Source organism: Sciurus vulgaris (genome assembly GCF_902686455.1).
Source record: "Sciurus vulgaris genome assembly, chromosome: 1".
Classification (NCBI taxonomy): Eukaryota; Metazoa; Chordata; class Mammalia; order Rodentia; family Sciuridae; genus Sciurus; species Sciurus vulgaris.
This window is the reverse complement of record NC_136461.1, coordinates 309,390-333,644: the sequence shown is the minus strand read 5'-3', so window position 1 is coordinate 333,644 and position 24,255 is coordinate 309,390. Positions and strand designations below refer to the sequence as shown.

The 24,255-nt window shown below is 61.4% G+C and overlaps 1 protein-coding gene across 3 annotated transcripts in view; it reads right to left on the bottom strand.

Moving 5' to 3' along the window:
• Positions 1-3,434: 3,434 nt before the first annotated feature.
• Positions 3,435-24,255, bottom strand: part of AGRN (agrin) — a 32,778-nt gene continuing 11,957 nt past the window's right edge. The window contains exons 3-37 of one of the 3 annotated variants that reach the window (XM_079118988.1): positions 22,874-22,921; positions 17,392-17,607; positions 17,090-17,314; positions 16,791-17,015; positions 16,412-16,618; positions 15,269-15,487; positions 15,004-15,198; positions 14,715-14,915; positions 14,486-14,634; positions 14,302-14,407; positions 13,130-13,246; positions 12,891-13,055; positions 12,590-12,733; positions 12,385-12,509; positions 12,202-12,307; positions 11,784-12,116; positions 11,464-11,601; positions 10,930-11,057; positions 10,696-10,810; positions 10,487-10,606; positions 10,042-10,392; positions 9,698-9,896; positions 9,351-9,566; positions 8,715-8,944; positions 8,494-8,628; positions 8,215-8,314; positions 7,969-8,133; positions 7,691-7,802; positions 7,491-7,502; positions 7,157-7,273; positions 6,845-7,037; positions 6,523-6,610; positions 5,121-5,345; positions 4,774-4,877; positions 3,435-4,542 (exon numbers count right to left, since the gene is read on the bottom strand). In XM_079118988.1, coding sequence (XP_078975114.1) covers positions 4,385-4,542; positions 4,774-4,877; positions 5,121-5,345; positions 6,523-6,610; positions 6,845-7,037; positions 7,157-7,273; positions 7,491-7,502; positions 7,691-7,802; positions 7,969-8,133; positions 8,215-8,314; positions 8,494-8,628; positions 8,715-8,944; positions 9,351-9,566; positions 9,698-9,896; positions 10,042-10,392; positions 10,487-10,606; positions 10,696-10,810; positions 10,930-11,057; positions 11,464-11,601; positions 11,784-12,116; positions 12,202-12,307; positions 12,385-12,509; positions 12,590-12,733; positions 12,891-13,055; positions 13,130-13,246; positions 14,302-14,407; positions 14,486-14,634; positions 14,715-14,915; positions 15,004-15,198; positions 15,269-15,487; positions 16,412-16,618; positions 16,791-17,015; positions 17,090-17,314; positions 17,392-17,607; positions 22,874-22,921 — 5,687 coding nt within the window. In that variant the 3' untranslated portion in view covers positions 3,435-4,384. Of the gene's footprint in view, positions 4,543-4,773; positions 4,878-5,120; positions 5,346-5,607; positions 5,660-6,522; positions 6,611-6,844; positions 7,038-7,156; positions 7,274-7,490; positions 7,503-7,690; positions 7,803-7,968; positions 8,134-8,214; positions 8,315-8,493; positions 8,629-8,714; positions 8,945-9,350; positions 9,567-9,697; positions 9,897-10,041; positions 10,393-10,486; positions 10,607-10,695; positions 10,811-10,929; positions 11,058-11,463; positions 11,602-11,783; positions 12,117-12,201; positions 12,308-12,384; positions 12,510-12,589; positions 12,734-12,890; positions 13,056-13,129; positions 13,247-14,301; positions 14,408-14,485; positions 14,635-14,714; positions 14,916-15,003; positions 15,199-15,268; positions 15,488-16,411; positions 16,619-16,790; positions 17,016-17,089; positions 17,315-17,391; positions 17,608-22,873; positions 22,922-24,255 lie in introns of those variants that run through there. The other 2 variants (XM_079118989.1, XM_079118990.1) reach the window with 2 other exon arrangements.

Sequence of the window (24,255 nt, the reverse complement as noted above, 5' to 3'; positions counted from 1 at the left end):
TGAGCACCAGCCCTGTATTCAGAGGACAAGTAGGAATGAGGCCGGGGGCCCAGGCTCATTCCAACCAGCCCTGAGATGGGTGGTACATGGGTAGCTCTGTCTTCTGGTATCCTCTGCCTACGAGGGTCCAAGACTGTCAGAGAGAGATCACTGTGCCAGGCCTGTCCTCCCTGCACCCCATACCTCGCTCCCACCCAGAGATCCCAGGACCCGGATCTGAGGATGGTTGCTTAGGTCTCCTGTGAACTCGAGCCTCGCCAAGCGTCAGCTCCAGGGGTGATATGCCGATGCCAGGAAACGGGCTATGTGGACCTGCGCCTGCAGGTCCCGCCCTGCCCACATGCAAGCTACGGTCTGCACTTACAGGGTGCGCACACCCGGAGCAGGGTCCCGCAGCAAGTGCAGGAGTGACACTTCCACCTCCCTTTGCTGGAGGCAGGAAGCTGGCCCCACCTGTGGCCTGTCCACCTCTCATGCAGGTTCAGCCCTGAGCTTCAATTCAGAACCCCCAGCGGGTCAGGGAGCCCCACCCCCAAAGAGCTGGGCTTCTTGGAAGGCTGGAGGAGCGAAAGGTCTCCTGAGGGAGGGCTGGTCGTGAACAGGCTGCTGGTGATGGACCTCCAGGCCTGCCTTCAGGCCTAGGAAAGGGGGTGCCCCTTAACAGGCTGCATCTCTGGTGACCATAAAGGAGCCGGAGAAGAGCTTGCTGCACTAGGTAGGAAGAGGCTGCCACTGTCCTGCCACGGCTGCTCCCCACACCTGGGTTACTGGCAGGGCAACTTCCCCAGGGTGAGGGAGCAGCTGACCTCCACCCAAGCCAGCCCTGGAGCGAGACTGTTCCTTCCACAACCTTGGGAAGGCCAGGCCTGGGGACAGGACCCAGGTGTCCCTACAGCCTTGGCTCTGAAGGAGGGCAGGTGTCACAACCTCTGGCCTGGGGGTGATAGGCTGGGAAAGCAGAGAGGTCCTGGGTCCCAAGAATCCTGCACCCCCTGGTCAGGGCTGGTCGGAGCTGAAGCCCATCTCCTGGCATGGAGGTTTCGGGACGCAGCTCACCTTCTGAAGGTCAGGTCTGCACTACTCTTGCCCCACCCAAGGCACTAGGCACCTTGCCCTTGGGCTAACCAGTCCGCAGACAGAGGCACCGCCCTGCCTGGCTGCATTAAAATGCCCCCGTCCCCAAGGGCCCCATCCGTCTTGGAGGCCAGGAACTCCGGATAAAGTCACTCCAGTTTCCCAGGGTACCCCAGGGTATCCCAACTTTAGAGGTCGCGCACAGGCTTCAGGCTCAGAGAGTGAAGGTGCATCAGGTTCCGTGCCCAAGTGGCCCGCGGCCTGCCTGCTGCCTTGTCACTCAGCAAACATGATTACTATGGCTCAGGCTGGGGCTGGAAGCTGCTCCGTCTAAGAATCTCCTGCTCGGAGTAGGCTTGAGGCCAGAGGAGGGCAGAGCAGACTCCCCACCCCACACCCCTTCCTGGTCACTGCTGCCCGGGCAGAGGTGGGAGGTGGACAGCCATGTCGTTCCCCTCCTTGCTGGGCACCCCTGCAGCAGTCTCACTTCCTGGCCCCCCAGGACCACCCTCAGCGGCGGATTCAGGCCCTCTTGTGTCCTGGGGTGCCTGGTCGCCACGCTGCAGGGTCATCCTGCCTTTCAGGAGTGTTCCATTGTGGCCTGACATCATCTCCCTTGGGGTCTTTGACTTCTCAGACCCCAGCTTTCAACCTTTGCTCCCACGTGCCACCTGCCGTTGCCCCAGGAAGCAGGGTCAGCGCTGCCACATCTTCCTCTCTGACTCACCCCTGGTCTCAGAAGGGCAGGTCACCCTCAGGGACTCCTTTAAGGACAGGGTCCTCAGTCTCTGGAGGGTGCTCCCAGTAGCCTCTCCCTCTCTTGGTCTTCCTTTCTGGGCTCCTCACCCTCCCTTCCTGTCTCCTCTCCACCTTGGCACACGCCGCAGCAGGCAATGCATCTCCTGATCCACGCAGGGGCCCTGAGCTCCCCGCGGCAGCCCCTGCGACCACCAGGGGTCCTGGCCAGTGCTGCCAACCAGTGCCTGTCTTTCCTACCCCAAACGACCCAAACCCTACCCGGCCAGGCGGTGGGGTTCTGCCAAACACCCCGTGTCACAGGAAAGGCCTCCTCATCTAGTCCGAACATTTCCTGCCTAAAGACCTCCAGGAGCCCGAACAGCTCCACCCCCAAGGCCTCTCCGCCCTGGCCTCTGGCTGCTCCTGTGCTTCCTTTCTGCCCCAAGTTCTTCTGTCCAGCCGCAGGACACTTACACATGCCACTCCTGGCAGACAGGTGCCTCCCACTCCTTGTGCTGCAGCAGGGTGGATATCTTCAGCAGGTCAGATGCTCCCAACCTCCCTGAAGCCCAAACTAGGGCAGCCCCCACCTGCACCCCTGCCTCTTGCTGACCCCTAGCACCTGCCTTCCCCAACCCAGCATCTGACCTGCCTGGTGTGCAGCAGCCAACATTCCAGAAGGAACCAGTTAGTGAGGGGACAGTGAGGAGGCCTGAGGCCTCCCTAGGTCCCCTGGGTCTGAGGTTGAGGTCTTTTTGTTTGGGAGGGTGTGCTCATTAACACAAGATTAAAAAGGTACACTTTTTATCTTCAATTAGTCATGACTTTGAGAGGGGCCACCTATCTGGCCTCATGGTCCCCTCCTTCCTTCTTTCCTCCAAGAAGCTGACTGCTACACTTCTGCAGGAGCTCCTACCATACAGGGGTGCTACTGATCAGCCAGGAACCCCTCCTCGGGCCACCAGTCGGTGTCTCCCAGAAGTGCCAAAGGGTGGCCCTGCACACCTGAGCCAGCTGAATGGCTCCCTGCCACGCAACTCACCACACCCTCACCAAGGCCTTCCTGTGCCCACTCACTCGGGTTCTGGCCTCCCCAAGCAAGACCTGCACCCAGTGCAGGCAGCAGGCCCCTTGGCCCCTCGGCCCCTCCCGTCCTATGCTGATGGAGGGAGGCTGGTGTGTGTGCAGATGTGCACTGGACTAAGTCCACGGCCCCACCCCACACCCCCAGGTCACCTGGACTAGTCCCTGTGACCCTGCCCAGCCCCACCTCACGGGGCCTCCTGGACTGCTGTCTGCGGCCCTCCCATCCACAGAGCTGTCACCCACACACTGGGCTCTGACCAAAAGGAGCCTGGAGTCCCAGTTCCCAGTGCAGGGCCACCTAAGGGAGTTCCAAGCCTGTGCTCCACCAGGAAACCAAACCGGGAGCTGCCGAGCTGTGGGGCTGGCAGCTGGTGAGGACAGACACGGCCCTTCTTTTGTTTCCAGACTTTATTTCACGGTGCTTGACATGAACACATACTGGAGTTAGTAAGGGTACACCAGTGCTGCCCCCGCACCCCCCCAGCAGGGGATGGCCAGGCTGCTACCCCACCACTGTTATCTGGTCTTGCTCCCAAGAGGACTGGGAAGGGCATCCAGGCAGGGAGCAGGGGACAGGACGTTGCAGTTTAAGGCATTTCTGGCTCTGTGGCCACCTCTGCTCCTGCACCTGCACTTTGGCCTTGCTCAGACACTGGCCAGTCCCTGGTCATTCTCAGATAAATATGACCACTTCTCACACTGGCACTGATGAGGGCAGCTGGGAGTAGCCCTTAAATGCTCTGGGGTCAGGACAGGAAAGAAAAAACAGCTCTTCTGCTTTGGGCACCAAATAAAACCAATGCTCCAAGAACATATTTGGTGGCCAGACCTAGACATCCATCACCCTACAGGAAGACACAGGCAATGGAGGTCAACCACATCACGTACAGTGGTCCATTCCCTCTCAGGGGCTGCTCACGGGGCCTGAAGTTGGGGAGGGATGGCCATGTCTGTGGCCGAGTAGGACACCAATGGCGACATCATTTCTAAGTCACAGTATTGGCACGGGGGCCCTGGGGTCTAGGCTAGCCTGGGTGAGGCCACCCAAAGCACACAGGAAGGACAGCAGCTTAGGAAGGACCTAGGAGGGTCCCACAGGGTGTGCTCAGTGGAAGGGCCCCTCAGGTCTCAGCAGCCCCCTCTTGCTCTGGGACACAGGCTTTGTCCAATGTGGCAGGGGTGACATGGGGCAGTAGGGGCTGCCAGTGGACCAGGGAACAGAAGGGACCAGGGGGGCAGACACGCAGGGACACAGTGCAGAGGTTGGTGTGGTGCCTCAAGAGAGGGGCATGTCCAGAGCTGCACACCGCCCCAGAAGCCCACTGGCACCAGTTTGTCTCTGCAGTCCAGCTGCCTGGACGGAAGGGAGGATAGGCCAGTGGTTTCTCTGGCCAACACGCAGGCAAGAAAATCATATCAAAAACCAACACGTTTACAAAAATAGAAAATAATTACAGTAGGGTGGGTGGGAGTCTCTGGTGTCAGTTTAGGAGGTCAGACAGGGCCGCAGCTCTGGCTTGGCAAGGGCATCCTCCAGCAAGTGCAGCGGACGCCGGCCCACCACCACATCCCGTAGGCAGCCCACAAAACCTGTTCCGTAGGCCTTTGGCAGGGCCTGGCCCACAGGCAGCTTCTGCAGGCCCCCTACAGGACAGACAGCAGGAGGTCAAACAGCTGTAGCTAGGTAATGCTGATGGGCAGAGGGCCACCACCGCCCAGGGGAACAGGTGGACAGTGGGCATCTCCACCCAGAGGACCTTGTCTTCTCGCCCTATGCCTGGGAACTGCAAGGGCCAAGGTAGGAGAGCTCTCAGATAGACAGATGGAGTCTGAGGCCCTTGATGCCCTCTGTCCTGGCCTCTCCCAAGCACTCACCGAGCCAAAGGGCTCCATCTGTGTCCAGTTGTGTGGCACCCAGTGGGGAGGAGCCAGTCACAGGGGCCTCATTGCCCACCTGAAGAGACCCTTCTCTCTGCTCCCTGAGGATGCAGGTGGGCCAAGATTATCAGGGGTCCCTCCCCACCTCCCCCAGATCCCTCCACCTTACAGCTGCCACAGGCTGAGCCCAACCCAGTCACGCTGGAGACCGGATGGTGGCAGTAAGCCCCATGCCACGCTGCTTCTCCTGCCTCTTCTCGTCCCTTCTGCCTCTCCTCCCACCAGCAGAGACCTGGGCCAGGCAGCCCAGGCACTGCCCGCTGTTCCCAGTGGGCCCCACTGACCTGTGAGCCCTGACTCGCAACCAGCGGTTGGTGTTGACCCTCACGGTGGAGCGCAGGACCACAGGCTGAGAGCCCAGGTCATAGGCCAGCTGCAGGTGTCCATCCACGATGGCTAGTGCCATGTAGTCTGCCCGCTCAGTGGCCTTGCCACTCCATAGCACCAGCCCCTGCGTGGCCTCCGTGCGCAGGCTCAGTTCGAAGTGGTTGGTCTGCAGTGCTTTTTCGCTGGAGGGTAAAGGGGCAGGTTAGACCTCCAGGAAGGTGGCAGGGTGGACGAGGAAGGTGGCAGGGTAAACGAGGAAGGTGGGAGGGCAGAGTCTGGACTGCAGAGGCCGGGGGCTGGTGATGGGGCCTGGGGGCAGCTGGCTGGGTGAGGAAAACACCAATGGTGGGAGGACAGACAGACAGATGGAGGACTGGGAGGGGCGGCCAGAGACGGAGGATGACAGGTAGGCACACCGCAGGGTGACAGCCACTCTGCCGCTCAGGCACTGCCACGAGCTCACCTGCTTAGGGCCCCGGAATCCGGAGTTTCGGGGCTTAGAAGCAGGAAGAGAGGGAAGCAGTAAGCCAGGGACAGACAGGCCAGCCACAGGCCCCAGTCCCATTTCCAGCACGGGGAGAAGCAAGCATGGTGATGGACACCCCTGGGCCTAGGCCCACTGAGTACCCACCAGAGGGCCATGGAAGTGGCATGTGTGCAACACACACATGCAGAGCCCAAGGCAGGAGAGCAGATGACAGATGGACAAGCAGGGCCCACTTGCCTGGAGTGGCCCGGGTGCCCCAGCACCCAAGCACAGAAACAAGGACACACGAGACACGCTCACACACACGTGCACTCAAGGCAGGCACACAAACACACCCTACACTTCTGCACGCAGACATGTGCACACATGGAAAAACCTGTGCTTGCACACACACGCAGACACAAGCACACACTCAGGCCGGCCTCAGTGGGGCAGCGGCTGCAGGGTGGGTGAGGCCAGCCCCTGGCACACCTCTGGGGAGGGGGTCCCATTTCCCAGGGAAGAAGCTGACCCTCATACAACATCCTAGGCCCTGACCCCTCCTGGATGGAGCGATGTTCTGCCCTTGAAGAGGCTTGGGACTGTGCTGGGGCAGGGGTCAGGTGCCGGGGCAGTGGTCAGGGCACAGAGGGGCATGGATGAGTGGAAGGTGCAGGTGGGGCTGAGGGGCTACTTACACTGGGATCTCATTGGTCAGTTCGCTTGGAAACAAAGAGACAAAGAGGTGAGAAGGAAGGAGGGGGGAGGAGGGGTGGACACTGGGGCTTCCCTCCTGGCCAGAGCACCGTGTCCTGCCCTGTGTGGTGTGTGCAGACAGGACCAGACAGACAGTGGAGGGTGCCCCTTGTGCGGGGCTCCACGCAGCCCGTTACCTCTCAGTTACAGCGTTGAGGTACTCGATGTAGGTCCTCCCATCGAAGGCCAGTGCCTCCAGGTCCCCTGCGGCCTTCTCGACCAGCCCTGGAGACAGGCAGGGTGAGGGGGGCTGTGGTGCAGGACCACAGCCCCTGGGCTGCCGGCGCTCACCCTGCCCGCAGTGCAGCCTCAAGAAGCCCGCGGGGCACAGGCCAGCGCTCACTCACCCTGCCCGCAGTGCAGCCCCGAGAAGCCCACAGGGCACAGGCCAGCGCTCACTCACCCTGCCCGCAGTGCAGCCCCGAGAAGCCCGCGGGGCACAGGCCAGTGCTCACTCACCCTGCTCGCAGTGCAGCCCCGAGAACCCCGCGGGGCACAGGCACGTGTAGGCAGCTTCCTTCGGGAGACATGCAGCGCCATGGAGGCAGGGGTGGCCTGAGGCCTGGGTACAAGGGTGGTCTGCAAAGGGTGAGACGTCCACCGACCGCAGCACGTGCTCCTGGGCCAGCAGCTGGCGGCCTCCCAAGGAGACCTGCAGGGCACAGGGGTGAGAGCCTTTCCCGGGCCCTGCTCCTGGCCCTGCGGCCAGCACGAGGCACCCTCCCCACCGTGGAGAGCCCTGGTGGGAGGACCCCACCCCACGCCTCGCACCAGCTGAATGGCACCGTCGAAGCCAGAGTATGCTGCAGCTGCCCGCGCAAGCTTGCTGAAGTCGGGGGCACCCCCGACGTAGAGTGGCTCCTTCAGGTTGAGCATGGTGTGTGGCACCTGCAGAGGGTACTGGGTGAGGGGGGCATGGCCTGCCCACGAGGCAGGGGCAGGCCTGAGTCCAGACCAGGTTGCCCAACTGCCTGACGCCCACATCCCAGCCCCCAGCTAACTAGCAGGCAGGGTTAATCACACAGAGATGGTGGACAGTGGGCCTTAGTGGGAGCAGCTACTCTAGGGTGGTGCAGACGGTGAGCATGTGGGCAGCAGACAATACCTTGCGGGATTTCTGACATCCGGAGAGCGGGTGGGGGGTGCAGAGTAAGAGCCAGAGAGCAGGGGCAGAGAGGAGACAGACCAGGCACAGGACAGATGAGAGAAAACAGCTTTGTAAGAGCTGGCATGGGGGCTGCCAAGGAGGAGGAGCAGCAGGGCAGGGTGGGGGGACACCCACCTCCTCACACCCCAGATACTCACCGGGGACTCCCCCAGCACGCGAGGCCCATCACCCACACGCAGGGCACCCTTGCGGCCATTTCTCTCCACCAAGACCCTGGTCCAGGTGCCTAGGGCTATGGGCTCCTTGCTCCTGTGAGGAGGAAGCTGGGTGAGCAGGCTCTGGGCCCCCCTCCCAGGGCTCAAGTGACAATGCCATGTGCCCCAGCCTTGTCCCCATCCAGTGCAAGCCTCCAGGTCCTCCCTGTGGGCAGCATGGGCAGTTCAGGGCAGGGCCCACAGCCCTCATGCTTGCCCACCTGATGACCGCAGCCCCTTTGCCCAGGTCATAGCGGAATTCCAGGTGCTGGTCATGCAGGGCCAATGACACAAAGTCCCCTTTGCCATCTGTCTTTTGCCCGTTGTACAGGAGCAAGCCGCTGGGGCCTCGGGCCAGGAACACCACCTCCAGAGCCATCTTCTCCCTGGGTCACGTGGGCCGGGGTGTCTCACTGCCCCTTCGCAATAGGCTGGCTCTCCTCCTCCGCCCCACCCACCCTACTGACCCCAGGTCTCTTTCGAAGGTGTGTAAGCCTCTCAGCTCCAGGTAGGAAAAGCCACTGAAGTCCACCAGGAAGGGCTGGGCACTACCATCCCTCTCAGACACTGCGGAGGGAGGACAGGGCTCACTCAGTCTGTGAACCCCACTGCCTGGTGTAACCCAATTCAAACCCACATGACCCTGAACCCCAACTCTAACTGGACCCCAAGCTTGGGCCACAGCTGAAGCTGAACATTTGACCCTGACTTGTCCCTGTCCCTGCCTGTCAGTCCTGTGCTCCTACCTGTCTGGCAGAGGGTGCCTCCACGCCCTGGGGGACACTGGCACTGGGCTCCTCCTGTGGGCAGCACGCGGCAGGAGGCCGTACTGTGGCAGGGGTTTGGCTGGCAGGGGCTCTTCTCTTCTGCACAGGTTGGGCCTGGAGGGAGATGGAGGTGAGTCCCAAGAAGCACAGGGCCCCAACAGCCGGCCCCAGCCCTCACCCCGGCCCCCGCCTGCCCTCACCAAAGCGGCCAGGTGGACACTGGCAGTGGAACATGCCAGCTTCCAGGGCCTGGCATGGCGCCCCACCATGGCAGGGGCTGGGCAGGCAGGGGTGCTCTCCGCACTCTCCCACGCTGGAACTTCGGGACACAACCCCCTGCCAGAGGCCGAGCTCCAGGCGCTGGTTGTTGACATCCAGCAGGCGAATGCAGCCCTTCAGACCCATGCCAACAGAGGTCCGCTCACGGGCCCTGCCATCAGGAGGGGTCAGGAGCAAGCTCAGGCAGAGGCCTCCCTCTCATGGCCAGGGTCACATGGGCACAGCTGGGGTCAGGGGCCAGAGCTGCTCCATCCCGTGACCTTTCTGATGCTGACAAAACAGCCAGTCCCACAAACGGGACAGACCAAAGGGTGGGGTTGAGGTTAAGGGTTAGGACTGGAGATAAGGGCTGGCCCAGGCCCTCCTCACTCTTGTACCAAAGGGAAACCACCCAGAAGGACAGGGGACCGCCAGGAGCAGGGCTCAGCTCAGGGTCCTGGCCACATCCACACCCATTCTTCCGCCCCATTTGCTATCTACTAGCAGCAAGGGTCGAGTGGAGTCCAAGGTCAAGATCAAGGTCAGAGAACCAGTCTGATGCCCATCCTCCTGCTCACACGTCAGCCTGGTCCTCTGGGACTCCGCCCACAAAGAGGTCGGTATCCAGGTTGAGGCCATCCGTTCCACTGGGGCTCTCCCCCAGAACAGGGGCCTCGCCGTCCACAGAGAGCGTGCCTTGGCGCCAGTGCCGTGATAGCTCAAGGCGGTGCCACCGGCCTGGTTCCACAGGTACTGAGCTGGTCAGCACCGCTGGTCCAGAGCCTGTGTCAAACCTGGAGATCCGAGCAGGTGCTCAGAGCGGAGCCAGGCCCCACACGCAAGCTGGCTAGGGACCACCCACCAACTCCTCCCCCATGCCCCGGCCCCGCCCACCAGAGATGCAGGAGGCCGGTCCTCTGCGCACCTGAGCTGCACACGCCCACCCAGCAGCGCCAGCGCCAGGAAGTCCTTGCCCCGCGCGTTGCCATTGTAAAGCAGCAGACCCTGAGGCTCCAGCGCCCGGAATTCCAGTGCCAGGCGCAGCGTGTGGTATGCACGGAGAGTGGGGAAGGCCAGGAAGGAGCTGCCCCCAAAGGCGGGCACAGAGACAGAGGAGTGTAGCACTGCAGGGGACAGGGAGGGCCAGCTGGAAGAGTGCCCCGGACCCTGCCTGCCCCTTCCACCTCCTGCTGGTGGCTTAGCCCCGCCCACCATCTTTGCTCCCATCAACCTCCCTGGCCTTCCAGAGAAGTGGATAAAGACGCCTACCATCCTCACAGAAGGTGCCTCCCCTGCCTGCTGGGCAGCTGCAGGTGAAGCCCCTGCCAGAGTCCTGGTCCTGACAGGTCCCCCCATGCAGGCAGGGCTGAGAGTCACAGGACCTTGGGTGCTGCTGGGGACTGAGGAACAAAGGCCAGTGTCCAGCAACATGGCCAGGAGCTGTGGTGGGAGGCCGGTGTGTGTGGGGAGGTGCTGTGGTCCTTCCAATGGGCCTGCTCGTGTGACTGGGGTAGGCCCGAGGGGTCACTGAGGAAGGTGGTCGGCCCACAGTGGTAGCTCTGGCTGTGGCCACAGCAGCGGTGGCTCCTGTTGTGGCCCCCATGAATGCAGGAAACCAGTCTGTGGGGATAAGGAGCCATCAGGGCCTGCAAGAAGCGCAGGGTGCGGCAGCTGAGGAGGGGAAAGACAAGCCGAGGCCTGGCCTGCTGCTCACCGAAGTCCATGAATCGCACGTGTTCCTGCAGAGGCCTCCTTACCACCAGGGCCCGGCGCCTGGACACCTGGATCTGGCGGAGCAGGGCCCGGCCCACATCCGGTGCCCTGAAGGCTGTGGCTGGGGAGGAGTGGGTATTGAGCATGGCCTGGCCCTGTGCAGCTCCTACCCATCACCTCCTGGGAGAGACTCAGGGTGGGGGGTCTCACTGGGATCAAAGTGCACATCCACAATGGCACGGACAGATCTGCCAGGCCCCAGGTCCCGCAGGTGGACACTCCGGAAGTCCTTTTTGACGTCTGAGTTCCGAAACAGGTCGTCCAGCTGTGGGCAGGGAGTGGGTGAGGATACGGGCACAGCCTTAACCCGCTGAACAGGTCCCCTGCACTGTGGGGTCCCGCCCTGGTCTCTGGGCCTGCCCTGGGAGGATGCCTTCCACTTACGGCGCTCTCGATGCTCCTGGCGGTCTCCCCAAACAGCTCTGACTTGGGGTCGGCCATTTCAGGTGTGTAGAACAGCTCCTGCCCCTCGACCCCCTCCAGCTCCAGCACGCCCTGGTATGCCTTGGTGGCTGTGGGGAAGGGGCAGTGAGGCCCTGCCTGACATCCACCTGGCGCAGGCCCCTGTAGCAAGCCACGCAGGATGCAGGGGCAGGTGGGTGTTAGTCAGATGGTCATGAGGTTAGTGGGAACCCCAGGGCAGGGCTGGCGTCAGTTACCAGGCAGACTCCTCAGAGCAGTTGCCCCAGGCTGGCTTGCAAGGAGAGAGACGGATTAGGTACAGGGTCCTGGGCATGCCCGTGTTAGGGCTGAGACCACACGTGTGCACATGTGTGCTGAATCCCCAAGATCTCGTACACACGAGTTGAGGTCAAAGACCGTGAACCCTGGTACCGACCTGCTGCCAGTGGGTAGGGGCAGTACCCACGATGCGTCCAGGCTGCTCCTCAAGCTCCACTTGCCCTGCCACCCACTCACCAGGACAGTTGGAGCCCTCTGCATCCAGTGAGGGTGTCTTGCCATCTGAACAGCAGCCCAAAGGAGAGTTGTAGCAGGAAGCCCTCTCGATGGGTGGCCCATGTGTCACCACACTGCTGTCCACGGGGAGTTCCAGTCCTGGGGATGCATAGTCTGAGTCCAGCCCCAGGTGGGAGCCTCTCTGGGCCCTGCCCCAACAAGCCCCTGCCCACCCCAAGTCCTGCCCCATGTCCCAGAGCCTCTGCTCACCACAGGCCCACCCATGTCGCCGAGCCCCTGATCACCCCCAAGCCCACCTACGTCCCTGAGCCCCTGCTCACCCCCAGAACCTCCCCCACTGGCCTCCTGGTCCCCGCTTAGTTCCTCATCACCACTCCCGTCAGTGCTGCCGGACTCCCCGAAGGCAGACGTGGCAAGGCTGGCTGCAGTGGAGGACGCCGTGGGTGGCATGGTCAGCGCGGGCCGAGAGCCGGTCTTGGGGATGCTGGCGGTAGTCCGAGGTCGTAACATGGCTGGAGGGGTGGGCTGGCTTTGGGGGGTGCTGCTGGGAGCCACAGGGAGGACGCTGGGTGGGGGCAGCAGAGGCTTGCTTGGCAAGTGCCCCGTGGCTGTGGTGGACCTGGATGTCGGGCGAGCGCCAGGAGCAACAGCCTCTGCAAGGAGAGGGAGGCTTGGGGCTGGAGTCGGGCAGGGCCAGGCCCTCCTGGTCAGTGCTGGGTGGTGGCTCCCAGACCCTACCCGGGCACGGGCCGAGGCTCTGGGTGGAGATGTCCAAGCCCTGGCGGCAGGCGATGGTCTTCAGCTGGCACTCACTGCCGTAGGTGATGCCATCTGACCCGCAGACCTGGGGCACGGGCAGGGAGACTCAGGCAGGCTCCCCCCCCACTGCCCCTCACGCTCTCCACCCCTCGCCTTGCTCACCTTGGTTGCATTGGCCTCCGGGCAGGTGAGGGCTGGGCAGACGCAGCGGGCAGAACCTGCCTCTTCTATACAGGAAGCACCAAACTCACAGCGCATCTCTGCACAGGTCACTGGTGCCGAAGGAGCTGGTGGACGCAGAGACCCACCAGCTCAGGCTGTCCCCCTGCACAGCAAACCCCAGGCCAGCACTGGAGCTTGTCCTTACCTGCTTCACAGCCAGTGGGGCCCAGGGCACGGCCATCAGGACACTGCCCACACTTAGGACCAGCAACGCCTGGCTTACAGGAGCACAGCCCAGTCATCTGCTCACAGTCGTCCCGCACGGCGCCCCAGGGGTCACAGCTGCAGGCTAGGGAGGGGAGCCTGAGTCTGTACCTGGAGGGTCCTACCTGCTGTGGAGCCCTGCCAGGTGCGGCTCAGGCAGGGCCTGAGCACGGTGATGGGGGCGGGCGGGCAGGAGTACTTGACTGTCAGCCAGCCCTGGGCCCTGGGGCCCTGTCACTCACGAGTGCAGCCGCTCCGGCTGTCAGTCACAATGCCACGGAAGTTCCAGAAACCAGGCTCACATCGGTCACACTTGAGGCCACCCACACCTGGCCGGCAAGAACACTGGCCTGTGGCTGGGTCACAGGTGCCTCCGTAGGAACCATGCGGGTTGCACTGGCAAGTGCCTGCAAGGAAGGGCCCAGGTCAGTGCAGCCACAGCGCTGTGCCAGACTAAGGGTGAGGGTACCCAGGTACTCACTAGGGCAGCCGGCCAGGCCCACGCCCCGGGCAGCAGTGACATTATCCTGGCAGCATCCGTAGGGGGCCTGGGCACAGTGAGGAGGGGCTGCAGGCAGCAGTGGGGCCAAGGTGAGGCCTGCAGGGAAGGGCCTGGGGTCAGACTTGATGCAGTGCTATATGCCCGCCCCTCTGCCTCGACCTCCCCACACCACCACTCAGCCTGACACCAGGCCCCTGGGGCCTGGAATCTGGGGTTGAGGTCATAGGCGAGGCCACCATAATAATACAAGGACATGCCTAAAATGTAGGACCCAGAACACAGGAAACACATGGGGCCACATACACAACAGAGCACCCAAAAATCATGGACACAGCCCCGTGTACACACACCAGAGCTGCGAACATACAGATACGCGTGTCTGCGCAGCACACAAATGTGAAGACACTCACATTCCTCCAAAACCATGCACAATGACATACACCTGTGCACACACATCTGTGAACACGCATGAGCATACCATGAGTGCTCAGATGTGCATAAACTTATGACGTGATGTTTACGGATCACTGTCAGTCCCTGCCCACAAAAGCAAAAGGGCCCAGAGGGTGCCCTGTGGTTCCCTGCTGTCTCCTGCATGGAAGCCTGGCCTGACATGCAGTAGGTGCTCAGAGCACCCTTGCTTTTGTGAGGCAAGATCTCACTGCATGACTCAGGCTGGCCTCAAACTCATATTCTTCCTGCCGCAGCCTCCCAAGTGTGGCACACACATGATGACTGATGGACATATGCCCACAGTGCAAACGTGGACACGCCAGCACCTGGACACGTGCCCACAGGGCACAAACGTGGACACGCCAGCACCTGGACACGTGCCCACAGGGCACAAACGTGGACACGTCAGCACCTGGACACGTGCCCACAGGGCACAAACGTGGACACGCCAGCACCTGGACACGTGCCCACAGGGCACAAACGTGGACACGCCAGCACCTGGACACGTGCCCACAGGGCACAAACGTGGACATGCCAGCACCGTATCCTTGAAACAACACCCCTGTTCCACAAGCATTCCATGGCACATGTGGATGCCTGTGTGCCTCACACCAGTGCCCACACACGCCTTCAAACACGCGTACACACCCACACAGCCCCACAAGGACGAGCCGTGGCATACTGTGCAGGGCACTCACCACGGCAGGGTCCCTGAGCTGCGATGTACAGCTCTTCCCGTGACTCGCACCTGGCCCTCTTCAGGTCACACTCACTGTCGTAGGTGACCCCATCTGAGCCGCACACCTGGAGGGATGGGGTCAGTGTGGCAGCCTTGGCCCCTTCCTCACTGCCCACCTACAGCGGAGGGAGGGAGGGGCTCACCGGGCTCCTGAGGACACCCTGGCAGCTGGAGTCGCAGACGCATGGCCCGTCCTCAGAGTCCTCGTCCCACACCCCGCCGCGCTGCCTGCACCGCTCCTGCTCACACTCGCCGTCCTCCCCGGAGCCTGAGTCTCCTGAGCCACACTCAGCTGTGGGGCAGGGGCAAGTCACCCACAGGGACCTGGCTGGAGGCTGGCACCCCACTGCTGCGCCAGCTGCCCGAGCCTACCCTGCTCACAGGGCCCGGCCCGGGCCTCCTCGATCTGTCTCTGCTGGTGGCAGGCGGCCTCCCGTAGCTCACAGGCACTGCGGTAGGTGACACCGTCACTGCCGCACACGGGGCCGAGTGGAGGGCGCTCACACCGAGGACACACGCACCGCCCGGCCGAGCACACAGCCCCAAAGGCACACACTGCATCTCCACAGGTCTCTGCAGCACAAGAGCCAAGCAGGGGTCAGGAGACCCTGGCCAGAGCGTCATGATACCCTGGCCTGCTGGCCCCCACGGCCCCACTCACGGCAGTGTCCGGCTGACGCCACATGCAGGCTGATCTGGTGTGTGCAGGCGTGGACGTGCAGCTCACACTCACTGGCATATGTGTGCCCATCAGAACCACACACGGGTTGGGCTGAGGCCACGCACTCAGAGGGGCACACGCAGCGCCCGGTCTCGGCCTCGCACAGGGCTCCGAAACGGCACTGCCCGCATCGGTCTGGGGAGGGAGTTCTGTCACCACAGTGTCAAGAAGCCCACCCCCCCAGACCCGCTCGTCCACTACTGACCACACGGTCCTTTGCGGGCCACCTGGATATCTCGCCCAAGGGCACAGGCCATGGCCTCCAGTGCGCACGTGCTGCCGTAGGTGATGCCGTCGCTGCCACACACAGGGTCATAGACGCCAGAGCAGGCCTGCCGGCACTCGCACACAGCCGCCCCATTCTTCACGGTGCATGCTGCCCCGAATGCACACTGCACCCCGCGGCATGGGGAGGGAGCCTGGTCTGGGGAGGACAGGGCGCTCAGCCCGCCTGCCGCACCCCAGGTGGGCAAAGCCCCCAGCCCCACGCAGCAGGCCCTCTCCCAGGGTGGGGTGGTCGAGGAAGAGCTGAATGCGCAGGACGTAGCAGAGAAAGGGACAGACACACGACAGAGGCAGATGGGGACACAGGAGCCTCCGGACTGCCCACAGCAGGCCACTGACCCCGACCACCAGCAGCCCTGGGACACCCATGCACATGGGGCTCTCTCCAGGCTGGGAGGAATCTGCACCCCAGAGTCACACCCAGGGCTGCACGGGGAGGAGGTGTCTGTCCACTTGCTCTGAGGACCACAAGGCCAGGCAGCAGCGAGCCACCCCCCCCCCAGCCGCGCCAGGGGCAGACCTCGGGCTGTGGGCTCCTGGTGGGCAGGCGCGGCACCTCATCCTGCCAGCAGGTCAGGCTGGAAGACACAAGAGGAGGAGCCGAGAGGGAAGGACCAAGGAGAAGAGACAGACGCAGAAAGACAGACCAGAAAGATGGACAGAGGACTGACCCAGATGAACACGGAGGCAGGCGGAGGCCCAGCTGCCTCCACCCTCCACTGCCCCTCAAAGCTCAATTAAGACTCTGCCTCCAAAGGAGCTAGTGACAGTATGTTCCAAGAGTGTGGGACCCCACTGTTGTGTCCACTCCTGCCCGCCCAGGCCGTCTACACCCTGAGGCAGAACAGAGATGGAGGGACAGACAGATGAGAGGCCCCGAGGGCTGGACTCCCGTGGCCAGAAGTGGGTCCACCTCTGACCACCGACACCAGGGTTCCAGGCACCCTCCACCCCTGCCCCCTCCCAGGGCACCCACCCTGGCCCAAGCCCCGGAGGTGTGTGCCCAGGGATGAAGATGGCATGTGACGATGGGCAAGGCCGCCGGCCGCGAGCAGGTGCTCACCACACGGGCCCTGGTGCCTGGCAGGGATGGCTCGCTGCTGCTGGCACTCGGCCTGCTGGCGCCAGCAGTCATTGTCGTACGTGTGCCCGTCCTGGGCGCACACAGGTCTGTAGGCCCCCTCACAGGTGACGCGGTCGCAGGAGCAGCGGGGGCGGCCACGGCGGGACAGGCACACGGCACCGAACTGGCAGGCCTCGGGGCACTGGTCTGGGGGTGGGCAAGGAGGTGAGGCCAGACCCACACCAGAGCCCTCATGCAGGACCCCGTGGACACGAGCAGTGCGCGGGGACCCCATGCGGGGGAACACGTGTGGGGGTGGGCAACACGGGTGTGCCTCACAGGCCACAGTGGCCGGGCACCCTCCTGGGAAGCAGCCCACCTTGAGGCTGGCACTGGCCAGAGCGCACTCTCTGCAGGAGCAGGCCACGGGCAGCCCCGGAGTGGCCCATGATGCAGTCGTTTGCATAGGTGACCCCGTCGTCCCCGCACACAGGTGAGCCCCGGGGAGGGCAGCTCTCTGGGCGCAGGAGCATCTCGGGGCGCCGAGTGCGCGGGTTCACGCGGCAGATGCGGCTCAAGTCAGCAAGGGCTCCCTGGCAGGGGTCTGGGGGTGCAAGGGCAGGAGTCAGGGGTATTGCCTACATGCCAGGGGAGGAGCGGATGTGGGCAGGCACTCACCACAGGGGCCGTCAAACTTCTTAAAGATGTTCTCCTGGCGTGCGCATGCCCGGCGCAGCAGCTGGCACTCCCCGGGATAGTCCACACCATCGCTGCCACACACGGTGCCCTCCGGGGCCCCGCGGCAGGTCGTGGGACACAGGCAGGAGGCGGTCTGCCCGTCGGCGGAGGGTGCGCAGGTGCTGCCAAAGCTGCAGGTCACGTTGGAGCAGGGGTCCCGGGACCCTGTGGAGGGCGGAGTGGGGTCACACTGGCCGTCCAGCCGCCCCTGCACTGCCCACCCCCCCCGCGCACTCACTCACCACAGGGCCCCCGTCGCAGCAGACGGATGCGCCGCTGCAGGTGGCACTGGGCACGCTGCAGCTCGCACTCACTGCTGTAGGTGGAGGCGTCGGAACCACACACTGGCGCCACGACAGCAGGGCAGGCGCTCTTCTTGCACACGCAGGAGGCCCGGCCTGGATCCTCGGCACTGGGCTCACACACGGCGCCAAAGCCACACAGCATTCCCCTGCACGCTGGGGTTGGGCACCAGAGGGGTGGTTGGAGCCAGGGCCCGAGGCTGGGGCACTGCTGCAGCCCTCCAGGCACGTCCCACACGTGGGTCCAATGTGTTCAAGTCCATGCGTGGCTACGAGTCGGACACTCCTGTGCGTGTTCACAGGGCCTAACCCCTGGAGGGCTCCCCAGCCAGCCCAGGGGCCTTTCCTCTTGGAGAACATTCTCCACAGCCTCTGATAGGGAGAGGGGCCTCCTGTCCCCACAACAGGACAAGCCACCCACTCCCACTCCACCTCAGCAGATCTGCAGCACACAGCAGGAAAGGGCCCCCGGCCAACTCTGAAGCAAGCAGCTGAGGCTCCGCACTGCCCAGAGCCCCCTCCCACGGCAGCCCCAGAGCCCCTCTTGTTACCTCTCAGCCCAGGGTCACCCCAACCCAGGCCATGAGTTTCTGGGAGCTGCCTGGGTGTCACCCACGCTGGAGCCCTGCCACCTCCGCCCCTGAGGAGAACCAGGTCCCAGCCCTCCCCCACCCCCCCCCGTGCAGCTGCTCCACACAGCCCCAGGCGCCGCTCAGCTCAGCGGGGCCTGTCACTCGACTGACGCTGCAGCCCTGGTTCTGCAGATAGAGGGTCCAGCACACACCCTACCACTAAGCCTCCAATGCAGCCCACCAGGCGGGCCCAGGGAGAGGCAGGCCCTGTACCAGAGTGTACAAATGAAGGGAGCACGGGACATTTGAACCCAGAGCCACTAGGGCCTCTCCAGGCAGCCACCCTGAGCTCAGCACTGGGACTGGGCTGCATCTATTTCCTACCACTCCAACACTTGACACGGTTCTGTTGAGAGATCATCCTCCCTCTTGGGGGCCATAGGCGTGGCATGTCTCCATGTGCAGTTGCTACTAATAATCAATATATCCTTAGATTCAGATTATAGAGAACACTAGGGAGATTTCATGGTGCTGGGACACAAAATAACATACAATAAAGTTTAATATTAATACTTAGATGAAACCATAAATAGGCAATTATGATTTGCTCAAATTTGTAAAGAGCCTGTGATTTCTTTAGTATACAAATTCTCTAAAAGTTATATTTAGGTATATGAGAGTATATTCCTCTGAGCTTTGATGTGGTTTTTGGTCTTCATTGCTTTCTTTGTGTTTATGATTAAGTTTAAGGATATTTTTCCCACTTAATAAAAAAATACATAGGTTAATCATAAGTATAATTTGTATTCATTCTTCCTATGTCTAGTTCTTTAAAGATCAAAATAGAGTTTTAGTCCTCCATTGAGTACATGAAATAGAATAAACATTAACTATAAGCTGAATCCTCTACTTTCTGTCAGTAATAACAAAAACTTTCCACTGTTAATAACTAACATTAGAGTTCTTGGAAAGGGTAACTTCTATAGATCCTTAATGATGTATTCTTTCAAGGAAATGAAAACTAAATGTAGCATGGTACCTTCTACCTTGCTGGGAACCGGGCTTAAAAATTTTTTTTTTTTTTTTTTTTTAATTTAAGCCATCTTTCAGTAAGAACATGTTTCTTGAAAAAGATAGTTAATTATACTCTTAAAGATTTTTTTTACTTAACATTTCATTGTATTAACCATGAAACAATGTAATCAATACCAAAGAAAAAACATACAAAAAGATTTTGTGAATAATAAAGATTCGGATTCAGCCTCAAAACACCTGGTGTCTCTGTGTGCTGTTTCTCCACCATGCCGACACCTCCCATCCACCTAGGACCCCCGACCGCTGCTAGGGCTGGGGATAGGCTGGCTCTGCAGGCAAGTGTACCCAGGGGTGAGGCGGGTCCATTAGGGGCTGAAGCTGTCTAATAAATGTTTAATTTGGTTCAATTATCGTTAATAAGTCATGGGTGGCAGGGCCTTGTCACCTCCTGGCAGGTTGCAGAAATGAAGCAGAAGTCCCCTCCCCATCTCCTAGGAGGGGTGGGGAGCTGGAGCCAGCTGCTGCTATGGTAACAGCCCACCCCAGTCTCCCCCTGCCTGACCCAACCCTGCAAGGCTGAAAGAACAGGGCTTTGGCCTGCCTTCCCTGCCCCCAGCTCGCTGTGCCTTGGTATCCCTTTCTGTGAACGGGACTATAGGACCTGCTTCCCGGTGGCCCCTCTGCAGGCCAGGCCACAGGCTCCCATCCCCTCTGCCTCCTGGTGGAGCTTCTCTCGAATGCAGGGCCCTTGGGACTCCCAGGCCGACTTCAACAGGCACTTGCTAATAATGCCTGGGCTTCAGCTGGACCTGCTGATCAAGGTCTACAGGCGAACCCCAGGGTCAAGGGCTGAGTCACCTCCCTTCCCCTGGGTTTCTCAGCCAGCTGCTGTCTGTGCTCTGGGTTTAGCCTTTCTACGGATCAGGTACCCCGTCTAGCCAGATCTCTCCAAGGTCCTGACCTCACAGCCAGAAAGAGCCGTTCCTGGGGGGCAGCCCTGCCTGGTCCTCAGTCCACAGCCCACCAAGGTTTTTGCAGTGAAGCCACACTACAGAGCACACAGTGCTGGTCCTTATTTCTGTCCCTGCCAGGACAAAGTTAACTTCTCTTTTTTTTTTTGAGGACTGGGATCCCCAGTCCTTTTTACATTTCTTATTTTGAGAGAGTCTTGGTGCGGACTCCAGGCTGGCCTTGAACTTGTGACCCTACCAAAGCCCCCCTAGCAGCTGAATCACACATGTGGTCACTGGCTGGCCAGAGCGAAGTAACTTCTCAAGTTAGTTCAGGAATCCCCATCTTCAGGATGGGCCCTGCTTCCTCCCATGCTCAAGCCCTTAGGCTGAGCGAGGGGCTGCTCCCTAGCACCCTGTGGATACCTACAGCATGACGGCCCTTTATGTGTCTCTCTGGCCGTGGGACCAGGAGATCTGAAGGGCTCAAGAACTTAAGAGTCAACCCACCCACACAGGCATACCTGCACACAGGTGCAGGCAGAGTCTATCGCAGCAGCCATGCCCCCTGTGTGCCAGGCATACTCCGTCATCATACACAATAACCCACCTCAAACCCACTCAGCAGAAGAGAAAACTGAGGCAGAGAGGCCTCCTGACAAAGTCACTACTAAGTAGTGGCAGAGCTGGACGCAGAAATCTGCTGCCCCTCATAAATGCAGGTGACATGGTTCCCTTGTGGGTCACCTCTGGGGGCCCCACCATGCCCGCCCTGCTCAGTTCCCAGTGGAAGCCTCTCCCTGGCCACTGAGCTTCCCACCAGAGCAATCTCTCACTGCTGTGCGGAGGTGGAAGGGGCTTTTTATAGCCACAGATGCAGCTGGTATACTTAACTCTCCTCCTGGTCTCAGGGGTTTGGGGGATGGAACGGACATCCAGAGCCCTGCTTGTGGCCACAGGTGTGTTGTGATGGCTGGGGTGTGCACAAGGGACCCACGCGGGCAGCTATGTGGAGGGACTCAGGAGAGGGGCTGTGGACACTCAGTGCCCAATCCCAGCCCAGTGCAGATCAGCCTCCTCCTCACAGTCACCCCACTGAAGGACATGGGCCCCTTCATGGAAGAGGTAGGACTTGACTGGGTCACGACCTCCTGCCCTAGGTCAGGAGGGGGACAGTGGTCTGAGACAAATGGACTGCTCCCACATCCACTTACCCCACGATTCCTGCAAATACCAGGTCACATATCAATGCACTTCCCCAACCCCAAGGTTCCTGTGTCTCAGGAGAAGGACTATAATCCTCCAGGAAGAGGCACCTCAGAGGCCACAGGCTCCCCTCCCACAGCCCAGGTGGGGCTTGGAGCTCTGAGGGGCCTTCAGGTCTGGTTGGAGCATTCTGAGGAGGGGTACTGCTGTCAGGGACACAAGCAGAGCCCAGGGCCAGGAAGGGGACCCCACAGCCACCATCACCCATTCCTACTGCCCCACTACAAATGCTGCCCAGTCCAGGGAGCCCAGCACATTAGGAAGCACAGATGGTCATGCCTGAAATCCTAGCTACTCGGGAAGCTAAGGCAGGAGGACTGCAAGTTCAAAGCCAGTTTCAGAAACGTAGTGATACCCTGTCTCAAAACGAAAAGTAAAAAGAGGGTGGAGCTGGGGCTGGGGCTCCATGGTAGGCTCTGGCTTTGATCCCCAGCACCACAGAGGAACACACACACACACACACACACACACACACACACACACACACACACACGAAAGCACACTGTAGCCTCCAGGAATAAAGGAAAGTTGGTCACAGGTGACCCTGGTCCAGATGGCCACTAAAGGACAGCAGAGCCCTCCATCCTGTACCCGTGAATCCAGCTCCTGCTTCTGGGTACCCAAGCTCTCCACTCCCCTTGCCCTCACCTCCCAGCACAGGGCTGCAGGTAGAGGGAGGGAAGCCATCTCCTCTAGCCACTGTTTCCCATGCCCAAGACTCAGGAGGCAACCCTGCCTCACGCAACCCAGGGGTGCATCCTGAGAAGAAAGCCCAGGGCCCACCTCCACCCCAGGCCATTCAGGGCTCTTCCTAGTTGTCCTCCCTACCCATGTCCTGCTCAGGTCAGACAGCTCTGGACACGTGACTCTGCGCACCTGGACAGAGAACCCAGTGACGGGGCAGGACTGACAGCAGCCTGCTAAAGACTCAGGCAGGGCGGGCAGAGCCATGGCTACCCCTGGTCCTTGTTCCTCTGCAGCACTAGCGCCTCCTCTTCCCCTCTGACATTAACCTAATTACAGAGGCCCATACTCCAGCAGCCCTGTGGGAGGACTTCCCAACCCACAAGGAGGTCAAAAGGTCGGCCAGCCCTCCATCACTGTCCCTCCCAGGGACAGATGTAGGCTTTCAGGCCCCTCCTCACGTCCCGAATCATGCTGAGACCCTCCCCATCCCCCAGCTCAGTCTCCCCTTTTGCACTTCTGTCTGTCTCAACCCCTGCCAGGCCCCACCCCTTCCTGAAGAGGGAGAAGGGAGGACAAAGGAGGAAGCCCCCGCAACGGGCCTACTCCACTGCCCATCCCCACCCTGCCCACACCACCTGCCAGCATCTCACTTCCTGGGGTTCCAGGACTTGCTCCCAAACTTGAGGCTAAGTCCCAGAGAAATTAGTCTTGCCTGTGCACTGGTCAGGAGCAGAGACCCTCGGTCTTGGACTCAGTGAGCACCCCAGAAGGAACCCAGGCTCCCCTGCCCAGCTTCCTCTCTCTCCAGACATCTGACACCCGTGGTATAAACACCCAGAATGGCCCCAACCCCAGGATGCCCAGTCCACTTGCCACCCTGAGCTTCTCCAGTCACCCAGACTGCTCACTCACCGTCAGGAGGCATGGGAGGTGCTGGTGTGAAGTGGGTCCCAGGTTTGTCTGGAAAAAAACAAATCTCCAAGTTAAGGCCCTCTGAGCAGGGCCTCTCACAGCCCACCATGCCCACTCTGCCCTTCCCCTGCAGGCTGGCTCGACTCTGGGGAAGAAGGCAGAGGCCTTTATCTTCCTCTGTCTCTCCAGCTGCATGGTCAGGGCCTGACACCCTTCACCTGTCAAGTGGGTCCCCAGTAAAGGGAACCAGCCAGTCATCAGATTCACCAATCAGTCCAAGCCCTCATTCCCAGTGCAGATGCCTCTTTCTAACTCCCACAGAAAGTTGTTTCTGCTCCTCAGGATGGGGTCAGCTGGCCAGAAGCCCAAGGACAGGTCTCAAGAGGCCAAGAGTGGCCCACCTAAGCTGTTGTGGCCCCTGGTCTCATTGTGACCCTGCCTGCCCTGTACCCTTGCCAACTGGGAAGCAGGATTTGGTCAGCAGAAGCAGGGCCACTTGGGCCCCACCCAGCCGCCACGTACAGTTGTTGAGGAAGAGCAGCACCGCGAAGCCCAGCGTGGAGGTGGCCAGCAGGATCAAACAGACGTTGCAGGGGATCATGAAGTACCGCACCACCAGTGAGGCGCCAGGCTGCTGCCCAGCGGCCCGCTCCAGCGGCAATGGAGGCATGGCCTGGGGCTTGGCCTCTCTCTTGGGGCGTGGGTCCTCACGGAGCGCCCTTAGGCCTCTTCGGGGCTATTGCCCCCATTCTAGGTCCCCTGGGGCAGTGGGCATCTGCTGTGCTCTCAAAGTTCAGCCCCACTCACAGCCTGGGGCGCGCCAGACCCTGCCCAGTCCTCCAGACTCATAATTGGATGTGTGCAGAATTCTCCAGGAGTAGAAATCCCAAATGTGCACTCAGAAGCTGACGAAGGATGGAGGAAGGCCAGGGCCACCCTTGCCGGCCGCAACCCTTCCGCCCGCCAGCCGGCGCTGTCCGCCGAGCGGGCGCCGCTGGAGAGGCAGAGGCCGGCGGGACCGCGGGCGCAGGGCGCGGGCGCGGGGCCTGCTGCTCGCGCCTGGCAGAGGCGGGAGCGCGATGGCAGCAGCGGGAGGAGCGACAGCGTCGGAGAGAATAAAGAGCCGGCCGCGGAGGCGCCCGCCCGCCTCCAGCAACAGCGGCTGCCCTCACCCTCGCCGAGGCTGGGGCGGTGAGTGAGGGGCGAGGGGCGCCGCGGAGGGAGGGCGGGGAGCAGAGACAAAGGAAGATGCCTCGGGGGACCCCGGCGTCCGCAGGGAGTCGCAGCTCCGGGCAGAGGATGGGCGGACGCGACTCACAAAAGGGATGAAGGGACAGCGTTGACGTGGGGGGTAAAGGCAGGGGCAGGACGGTGCTATAAAG